The sequence below is a fragment of the Talaromyces marneffei genome, chromosome 6, assembly GCF_009556855.1.
Source record: "Talaromyces marneffei chromosome 6, complete sequence".
NCBI classification, from domain to species: Eukaryota; Fungi; Ascomycota; class Eurotiomycetes; order Eurotiales; family Trichocomaceae; genus Talaromyces; species Talaromyces marneffei.
Window position 1 is genome coordinate 1,149,061 of NC_072353.1, and position 10,538 is coordinate 1,159,598.

General features: G+C 48.1%; 3 protein-coding genes across 3 annotated transcripts; 1 reads left to right on the top strand and 2 right to left on the bottom strand.

Moving 5' to 3' along the window:
• Positions 1–1,446: 1,446 nt before the first annotated feature.
• EYB26_007930 (uncharacterized protein) lies at positions 1,447–6,209 on the bottom strand (the record flags this gene model as incomplete). The annotated part of the gene is made up of 5 exons (XM_054267189.1): positions 1,447–2,225; positions 2,282–2,903; positions 2,961–5,539; positions 5,589–5,907; positions 5,985–6,209. 5 exons carry the CDS (start codon positions 6,207–6,209, stop codon positions 1,447–1,449), a joined length of 4,524 nt encoding a protein of 1,507 aa, XP_054123164.1.
• A 450-nt stretch (positions 6,210–6,659) lies between these two features.
• On the top strand, positions 6,660–7,565 carry EYB26_007931 (uncharacterized protein; the record flags this gene model as incomplete). Its single annotated transcript, XM_054267190.1, has 3 exons — positions 6,660–6,837; positions 7,111–7,349; positions 7,497–7,565. 3 exons carry the CDS (start codon positions 6,660–6,662, stop codon positions 7,563–7,565), a joined length of 486 nt encoding a protein of 161 aa, XP_054123165.1.
• An 887-nt stretch (positions 7,566–8,452) lies between these two features.
• Positions 8,453–10,525, bottom strand: EYB26_007932 (uncharacterized protein; the record flags this gene model as incomplete). The annotated part of the gene is made up of 1 exon (XM_054267191.1): positions 8,453–10,525. One exon carries the CDS (start codon positions 10,523–10,525, stop codon positions 8,453–8,455), a length of 2,073 nt encoding a protein of 690 aa, XP_054123166.1.
• Positions 10,526–10,538: the final 13 nt, after the last annotated feature.

Genomic DNA, 10,538 nt, shown 5'->3' on the forward strand with positions numbered 1-10,538 from the left:
GAGCAGTGCGAGAGCAGAAGCCACTTATGGTCTAGCGGGCCAAGAGGGTCGCACTAGAACAATTAGCCCGAGTTTAACTCTAAGCAGCACGTATTACTCTGTACGCGCCCATACGGCCTGATGTCTCTCCGACCGTCTCGTTTTATTCTTTTCTTTTCTTTTGAAGAAACAAACCAAAACCATGCTTTGCCCGACTTGCACCTCACTCGTTTGATACATTGGCAACTAGCCCTGATGGTGGTCGAGAGAGAGAGCTCGACGTCGAAATCCACGTCAACGGGGATGGGTCACGGACATGCCTGCTGATCTCCGATTCGATGGGGCTGAAGCCGCTAGCCAGGCGAACAACAGAGACAAGACACCAGGGCTCAAGCCACATTGTTGAGAGGTTCTTTTGTCTCGAGCTACAACGCCTCGCTGCGGATCCAATGAAGTTCCGAATTCCGAGCCGTATTAATTCCAGAAACGGCTAAGTGTACGTCAGGCAGATCTACCAAGTTACGCGTACAAACTACAAAGTTCAAGCCCTACTCGTCGTAGAGCTGGTCAGTGGGCAGAGTTCATTGTTTACTACTACGTATATAAAGACAAATATCGTTGCATTTGGATGTGTACTACGAGATGTGGGCTGACACTCCCCTGTGCGACAGAACTACCAGATACGACCCCCAAATCCAATGCGTGGATTAAATATGCACGACGAAAGTCGCCGGGCAGTTAAAGATCGAGAAAAGAAGCTTATGTCCACAGCCCGGACTCCGAAAAATGCACGATTACGCAATGCGGACTAGTCTCTGTAGATGATGGATATTATTGGTCCGCAATGGAATATCGACAGAGGAGAGGCAGTAGATCCATGGAATTCCAGTGCGGATGTACCACTTCCTTCTAGAAGTTAGCCATTTGCATCCATTTGTTTATTTATATACTCCGTACGATCCCCGTGGTATTGTCCTACATGCACATAGCCGCGTTTTTCCTTTTGCCTCACTCCTAGCTCAGTGGTTTGTGCGAGTCACTCGCTCACTATAGTAGTGTATCATTGGTCCGCGCTGATGGGCGGAGATCCGCGATTGCCGGAGGAATGCCTATCGTTCCGAGGTCCTTGGTAGTCTAGGATTCTATTCTGCAGGCTGCGTAGACCTTGTGGCTTAGTTTGATGGTCGGTCTAGCCGTTCATGGCAACTATCGTCGTCTGTGATATCAAGCTTGGCGATACATAGTTAAGCTATTACTAGGAGCACAATGGTTGCCCTAAATTATCGAGCTTTGGGCTCGTAGCATAGAGCCCCGTTAACGTTAGCACTCATCAGGGGAGAAGTGGGACAATTTATCAAAAACAATATCCCTATTGGTCTCCTAATTCAATCGCCCACTTAAAACATATGCGCCGTCATAAACCTCCTATATTCCAGGGGTAGTCTCGAAAACGCCACCAAGTATTCTTCATGAAAACACCTTCAACGCCAGTTCTTGTACCGATTTACCCCAGCTTCCCTGCCCCAAGTTGACCGTCAAGCCAGGTCCCATCTCGGCTCTTTTGCCCTTATGTCCCAACTTGCGTAGAATAACATCTCGCATTTGTGCGGCCGACAGGATCTTCTTGCGTGATGCTTCTTCAGGGAACCCGTATACCTTGCTCACAGCAACATCTGTGTATAATCGCAGCTTCTCAACAACCGCATCGGAATCATCCTCCTTCACACCATCGACTTTAGGCATCAGTCGGAAATCGACGTCAATTCGAGCTTGTTTCGGTCCTTCTCCTCCATCGACCATGCCGATGAGAATGCATCTAGCACGTGAAGTCGTACCAACATCGGCAGCGTCGGTGACCGCGGTCTTGGTGACGCCGTGGAAGTTGAGGACGCGAGTCTCTTCTTCAAATCGATATGTCAAGTCCCAAGCGTCGGAGAGAAATTTGAAGACTTGTTTAAGGGGAGTTGAAGGCGGTATGGACTTAACTGCACTGAGTAAATGAGAGAAGATGAGTGACTTTGTAGGTGGGAGACTATGGGATTGCCCCCCATTGCGCGAATGATATGCAAGCTCAAAAGAGGACAAACTTTTGTCTTCCATTGTCTCGCCAGACTTGAACAGCTTTGGGTAGAATTTCACCTCGAGCTCGTCCTTGTATCTCAGAGTCATCCCAGGTCCAGTAAGCTCCTGTGTCATAGCCGAGACAATAGACCAACCAGTCTGAACCTCCAACATTTGGACGGAGTCTAGTAGAAAGATTAGGTTTCTGAAAGTCATTATAAAGGATCACAATTTAACTTACCCTTAAGAGAGTTCACCTCCTTGATACTCCAGCCTCTGCACTCTTCGCGTACTCTCTCCGCTTCACGAATCTGTTCCAAGAATTCGGTCTTCAACTCAGTACCTGCCTCGATCGTGTCGTTCTTATTTTGTAGATCTTCCTGCATTTGTTCCAACTGTCTCTTCTTCCTCTCAACCTCAGCGTCAGCCTTAGCAAGACGCTCACGAGCCATGCGCAATTCATCCGGATCGATATTCTCCATCTCGTCCACGATTTCTTGCATTCTCGACGCCTCGGAGTCTAACAAGGACCGTTTTTCGACAAGCTCAGGAACCACGCTCTGCAGAATGGCCTCCTGTTGCGAGAGTAGAGAGTCATCCGCTTGCATCTCTTCAACGTGACGGTCCAATCCTTCCTTGAGGCCTTCGAGCAATTTCATCCGCCATTCATACCACATAGCCTTGCTAAGAAGTCTAGCGTGAGTTTTCACGTTGCGGAACTGATTATCCATAAGAAGTCGAATATCAGGTCGCGCAGTAACATATTCGCGGAACAACGGAGGGTTCTCTGCCAAAGTTTCTTCTTCTATAGAGCGAATGATCTGACGTCCTTCGGAAATGTATGATTTCAATTCTCGGCAAGACTAGATAGTATAAAGTCAGTGAATGTTTCATGGCGTCCTTATTTGAATAATACTCACATGTTGATACAATTCGAGCATTGGCACCGTGCAGAAGCCTGCTGCAACACAGTCCTCCAAGCTAACGCTTCCTGTTTCTACTGTACGAGAACCTGAGATGTCGGCCGTCCTATCGTTTCCTGCAACCGTAGTATGCCTTCGCTTGGTAGTTGTCAGCTCCATGAAATGGATATTAGTCAAATTCAGGAATTCTTGTAATTGAATTGGCTCCCATTCCGAGTCGTCGTCGGCGGCACCGTGAGCTTCATCAACGACTGCTTCACCTTCCATCTCCTGTTCCTGTGTTGCTTCGCCATCTCGACCGTGCAGACTTTGGGCAGGACTCTTGAGCTTCAGTGGACTTTCTACCCGAGTAGGGGGTTGCCCTCGTGGAGTAAAACTGCCTTGCTTAGCTGGTGAAAGGTCGAACGACTTGCCCACTGAACTACGAGTCACGCGTCGCACTGTCTCGTCTTTTGATGGGGGCGCAGGAAGTTTAATCGGTTTGACAGGGCTTGCATTGGCAGCACGGATTCTTTTAGGAGATTCATCTTCCTCCTCATCATCAAGCTCAGCTGGGCGCTTTCCCAATAGTCCCCTCGCGGCACCAACATGTAAGCTCTTTCGAATCTGTCGCTTCTTTGGCGTTAAGCTTGATATGAGGTCTCTCAAGTTCGACGTAGGGTCAAGTTCAGATACCTGCAAAGCGGAATTCCTTTCTTCTCTTTGTTCCTCCTCCTCCTTTTCTCGATCGACTTCCTCGTGAAGCCTAATAGGATCTTCAAAGCGAATTCGCCTGGGTGATGGCTCCTGGGGAACAAATTCCTGTGCATCCTCGCCTATGGAGCGTCGACGATCAAGTATTTCAGCCACTTTTGGAGAACCGAGGCCTTTTTTATCAATACCTAGCCCGGAAGACTGCCTTGGGTGGGGCCGTAAAATGAAAGCCGGAGTTGAGTCGCCATTTTTACTGGCTTCAAAAAGGCTTCGACGTCCAGGTGATTGTGCCTTGGATGCTGAAGCTTTGATTTCTTCCCTGAAGAGCTTCTTGGGGGATGCGCTTCTGAAGGATATATTGCTAGAAGGTGGCGTTTTCCCAGGAGTTGTTGGACGAGGGGGCTGGGGCGTTGCTTGCTTTGATGGCGTGCGAGGCTTGTTCTTGTTAGGGGTGACTTGTCGTGACGGTGACAGGTGAATTCCGGGTGATGCAGAACTTCTTCTTGTGCGACGAGAACGAACACTAGCAAGGCTGGGACTTCCAGTTTCAGACGCGATAGGAGCGATATGATGAGCCGGCAAAGGTTTGGGAGGAGATGCTGGCACTTGAAGTTGGAAAGGTGAACTGGCCAGCTGACCAGAATCAGACTCCAATTCCATGAGCTGCTTCGCCTGAGACTTGTCGGAGGTAGCTAGTCCAGGCGGAAGAATCCTGCCTACAGCTGCAGTGATGTCCATGCCAGCGGTATACCCATCTTGAGACCCTGTTCTCTCCTCCATGATAGGCGACAAAATCCCACCAACTGCACCAGTAAATTCCATATCCATTCCTGCATCGTCATCTCCATCATCGCTTCCCCATTCAGAAAAGTCACGACTAGTGTCCTCACGGCCTTGCGCCTCGGCAACTATACCATCATTGGCTCTGGCGATGCCAGGTACATGCTTGCTAAGGACTCCACCAATAACAGACGTAAACTCCATGGTCATATCTTCGTTCTCCTCCATGTTGTTGTCAATGTCTGATTTCGTGGGAGATTGCTGCTGTTCGATACCCCCAACGACTTTAGTCAGCTCCATCGTTTGTTCATCGTAATTTGTCTGCTCGCTTATCGATTTTCTGGAATTTCGGCTGTTCTGAGAGTTGCCGAGAATTTTCCCAACAGCGGTGGTAATCTCCATGCTCAGCTCTTCATTCTCATTATAATCGTCCTCAGCCTCATCGTCGGTGTCAGCGTGATCGTAACTGTTAGAATGCTGATAAGGATTGATATTCTCTTGGTCGTGGATTGCGCTCATATCCTCCATATCGAAACTGATTCGTTGTCCCTTTTGAATCCACGGCTTGAATGCACCTGTAATTTCTTGATCCGCAATTTCCATCGATACGTCGTCATCCTCTTCAATCCCGACGCCCGATGTCCCCGCTTCGCGTGCCGCTTGTCGCAACGCTTCATTTAGGCGCTCACTTGAACTTGTGCTATCATCCACAGGCGTCGTGCCACTCGTTCGAGCCGTAATATCATCCAGACTCATTGCGGTACTTTCGGCATCAAAATCCTCGCTATCCGAGTCTGCATCATCCATATCCTTGGCCGGACTCTGCGTGCCATCGCTGCCCCCAACAGAGCTACCACTGAACGGGCTTGAGGATAGTTCGCTTGGTTGTTGATGTAATCCAGGTTGTATAGGGGAGAATGCAGCATCGGGATCTTCTTCGTATGCTTCTGGAGCTTCAGCAGGCGCCTGGTTGGTAGAGTTTGCTAAGGTGGATGCGCGTCTAGTCGAATTAGCGGCAGATGATGACGTTGAATCCTCTATAAGCTCTACAACATTCCAAGTGTGCAGCGTAGCTTCAGGCGCAAACGACACTCTGCGACTGGCTAGTAATTGTCAGTCACAGCACTCGCCAGTATAGTAACGACTACTCACCCATGGACTTCCGTCGAGCTTCTCGCTGTTCCAGAATCGCTTTCTTCTCGCGCTCCTTTCGTTCTTTTTCCTCCCGTTCTTTCGCATCACGGATCGCCGACGAAGCATTGAACCCGTCGAATGGATTGTCTAGCTGTTCTGCTCCGGTCACAGATGCCTTCGCTGGCGTAGAAAAGTCGATCAACATACCCTCGTCAGCCTGCGATTGCTTCGCAGTATTTTGCTGCCTGCGCGACTCGTCAAACGATGGAATATTGCGAATTGGTGACACCGGTATTGTCGGTTTGAGAATAGATTTGAGAGGAAGTGCCATGGTAGACTGAGATATACGCATGTTAGCATCATATATCAACAGCTACCTTCCTCATACACTTGAGGATTGATACACCTGCATACCTTCCGTCTATTTCCACTCAATGACTGTAGCGCATCTAAGCCTCCAGGCCCCAGGCTTTTGCTGCGAGACTTCTTGTCCCTCGTCAGGCCTCTTCCATCGGTGGCAAATCGCTTCATTGCGGTAATGTCGGTTGTAGCGTTTTCTTGGTCCATGCCACGCTGCACATGAGCTATTGAACGACGAGAGCGTGGACGTACGCTCCCCGCCTGGTCGCGCGACGCCATTGTTGCTGACAGTTAAGAGAAAAATCGGCGAATATAAAATTCGGAGTCTCAAGTTAATGGCATATTATGTCGAACATGCTCCGCCGGGTCGTATGATTGAAACAGTTGCAAAATGTTGGTCGCATTAGCAAAGTGGAACTTGAATGTATACAAGCAGGCGCGTCTCAAACGGAAGTAACAGCGCTGACCGCCTTTGGAGACCCGCGCCTGCCCGCTCTGATGTAAACAAACTCCCAAAATGGCTAAAAGCCCTAGCCGAAATACACTATTCTATATTTGGCTTAGCGCCCCCATCGCACACTTCCCACACTGAATATCCGAAAAGGCGACACTACCAATCCGCCTGGGCTCCGCACAAAATCTTCTTCAATTTCGACATCCCTCGCGACGACACTCACCCAGCTCGACAACCCCCGAAATTCAACAGTGTCGGACTGAATTATCGCAACCATGGCGACCGAGTTGACCGTCCAGTCTGAGCGCGCTTTCCAGAAGCAGCCTCACATCTTCGCCAACGGAAAGACCAAGGCCAAGAGCAAGAGAGTTGGAAAGGGTGGCCGAAGATGGTACAAGGACGTTGGTCTTGGATTCCGTACTCCCAAGAACGCCATTGAGGGCAGCTACATTGGTATGGACTGAACTCGACTATTTTCCGTGGAATTTGGGGTGCAGGAGGGTGGAAAGGAGTCTTGAATCTGTGATCTACGCAAAAGGATGGATGAAGTCTCCATCGAGGATTGAAAGAAGCCCGATTTCTGCGCCTGCTTCAAGTCACCACTTCTTTCTTTCAAAATGCTCGATTTTGTGTTGGAAGCAGTTATTCAAGATTTTCCTCGGACCCACCAACACTCATGGAATTCACGTTATTCAAAAGCATGAAAACTAACCGCAATTTCTACAGACAAGAAGTGCCCCTTCACTGGTCTCGTCTCCATCCGTGGTCGTATCTTGACCGGTACTGTTGTGTCCACCAAGATGCACCGTACTCTCATTATCCGCCGTGAATACCTCCACTACGTCCCCAAGTACGACCGTTACGAGAAGCGCCACAAGAACTTGGCCGCTCACGTTTCCCCTGCTTTCCGTGTTGAAGAAGGTGACCAGGTCACCGTTGGCCAGTGCCGCCCTCTCAGCAAGACTGTATGTTCCTTCCCTTTCTCGATGTTGGGCTTCTGTTGTTCGAACTGTCTCAAGAGTTCTCGGGCTTTCGCCGAACAAACCAATTTTCTGCTATCTCGAGCCAGCAGTGTCATGCACAACAACCCATACTAACATTGACATTTCCAGGTCCGATTCAACGTCCTCCGTGTCCTCCCCCGCACTGGCAAGGCTGTTAAGTCTTTCGCCAAGTTCTAAAAATCTTTTATAAATCCAACAATTGCGGTGTAATGGGTTTTTGTGGGGTATCTTTTTTTACGACCATCAATGCTAGGGAACATGGAGAAAAAAGGGAACATGAAAATGAATAGGTAGCGGAGGAAGTTTGAGAATTCGCTTCTTCATCGCATAGCTTGGCTACGAGAAACAAAATAGAATTCCCCCATTTTTCATCATTGTATGAATGGACATTTGGCGACCCTTCTGTGCTCAGGTGTTTTCTTACCTTTTTTCCGAGAAATATGTTATCCAGCCTTGGGTTGATTATCTGGTTGGTATGAAGTAAATTAACCTTTTTATCTATGCATTTAACAATGAATTAACCGTTCGTTGTTGTTCATCTTTTTATCATCCTCCAAGTCATCATCTTTGAAATCCGACAATACTTGAATATTATGCGTGTAGTTCAATCTTACCCATTGTGGAGGGAGGCTACTGAGGATATTACGATGGAACGTATTCATGATGAAATTCGGTCTTCTTGCATTTAATAGTACTCACGACAGGATTGCTCAGAAAGGAAATAGAGTAGCAAGGTACCTTCGAACGGAATATAGTACATGCCTTTTTCTTTCTTTTTTCCTCGTCCATCAGCGCATAGAACGATATGTGCTCGGTCCTTCAGCAAAGCAACAAGAAATGGAAAATGAAATGACACAAACATGGAACAACAGCTTTGAGATCTGGCCCCCTAAAGCCCCCTGAGAGTACTTGGGAACCAGGGAGTAAAATACAATCAATGAGAACACCCTCTAAAATGCTCTTTTTATCTTAATGCATACCACAAATACCGCATTTTGAAATCCTGCTCGCGAATTACCTGGTCCATTCTCACAGAATAATCACCAGTCAGATACCAGTGTCATCTACTGATGCGCGACATTGTGTAACTGATCCCAGAAAGTGGGCCAGTCGTAATTTAGCACATGATTGCCGTGTGAATGTTCCTTCAAAAAGCGATGGTTTGTTGCTGGTGTTTGTGCGCCAATGGTCGAATCACTACTTTCACTGTAGCTTCGAGTATGGTTTCTAGTAGGGTTCGTGGAAGGTTGAAAAACAGCAGGTTCCTGAGATCTAGTATCCGGCTGGGGACTGGGCATCTGAGACAGTGATGGTAGCTGCATAACAGCTTCGACCTTCACATCGACATCTTCTCCAGTATCTCCTTGATCCGAGGCGGGCAAGACATCTTCAATCGACTCTACAACTCCAGGAGTAGTAAGGCGTTGAGTCTCAGGCATCCCAACCCGTGACTCAGAGTCTGGATTGAAAAATGATATTATGCGCGTTGCCGTCGTGGTTTCAATCGCAGGTGATGACCGGACGACGGAGCCGGTCTGATAGTCAGAAAAGGCTTCGGCGTCCTCTTGAAAACTCAATCTTTCTATGGACTGTCGAATTTCTGTTGCTTGTGCATCGGCAATGTCCTCTTGTTGTGGATGATTGACTATAACGTAATCTTCCATGTCAGCATGTTGACCAACTTGCTGAGTAATGTTTTCAGAGGTACTTTCATCCTGGCTCTGGATGATAGTCTCCTGGCTATGAAACGTGATTTGGGGTACATGAACAGGTGTTGACGGCGCCATAGTGATCTGAAATCCTTGATTCACGCCTAGCAGAAACTCCGCTGTATCATCTGAAAGTGTAAATGACCAAGAGTTATTCAAAGAGACTGCAACATCCCCTAGGTAATCAGATTGTAAACGAATGATACGTAGAAACTTGCCAATCGTCCGTCCAACTATGAAGTCACTTTCAAACGTCCGCTCGGCTAATCGATTATGAAGTTGGCTTTTGCAGTTTTTTGAAGCAGAGATGACGTCCAATTGCAAAGCAGCTCTAATATCGGGATGGGTGTTTGCGATTTGAATAAATTCGTCGGCTCTGATCGATGTGACGATCGCAGATCGACAGATAGATCCCCAGACAACATATTCCCTGGCTCCCCGGTAGCCGGGAGTGTAGATGTCGTATTGCTTCATCAAATCCTTCATATAAAAGATGTTCTGGGATTTGATTTGGGTTGAGTCAATGATAGAGACAAAGGCATTTTGGTCTCGGCTAAGCGCACGATGGACCGCCACCAGGGGGTCGGTTGAAGTGGAGATGAATGGCGAGGGGATACGTCGTGGCCTAACATGAATCTCTAGCCATGTTGGGAACTCCTCAGCTCTTTCATTAGGAGTTGGGATATCCCCGATGTCATTGATAAATGCGTTTGCGATATAGCCAGAGCGATGGTTTATACCCATCGACTGGTCATTAGAGAAACGCCACAATACATGTGGAACTTGACTAGGTCGAATAGGTTCTTCGGATCGGCCATTCATCTTGAAAGATCTGATTCTTGAAATTGTCGGGGGAATTCGCGATGTTTGGCTGGGTTGTGTCGAAGTCTCGGGTCGGCCTGGATCAATGAGAGTCTCTTGATCAATGACGGGGCTGTGTAGGACGGTGTTGTTCGCTGGAGCTCCTAGTGTCATATATTGCCTGGTGGTACCTGGTGACTGCTGCGTGGTACGGGATTGTGGAAGTATTGGGCGTCCTTGAGGAGTCTGAACGAGGTCCCGTGCTCTTGCCACAAGACCAATATGCAAAACTCGACAAGCATGTCGGATCTTTTCCATGAGATGATGGAACAATGAGGGACCTTGGTTAAAGCTCACATCAGAGTGAACTGCGCGCCAATCTTTATGATCTCGTCGTCGCATATCTTCCCATTGCGTATTTATCGTTTTCGCAGGCAACCCATTAGGAAATCCTTCGGCGCGGATGTTAGTGGCGTAGATATGGTTAAATATCTTAGCAATGTCCCTGTACATCAAATCAAAGAATCTTCTGGCACAGCACAAAAGTAACCTCTCTTCTTGAGACCATTTGTGTTGTGGGCGTCTATACCTAGGCTTGATAGCTATGAGTCGGGGACGCGGAACCATTGTAACGAATGCT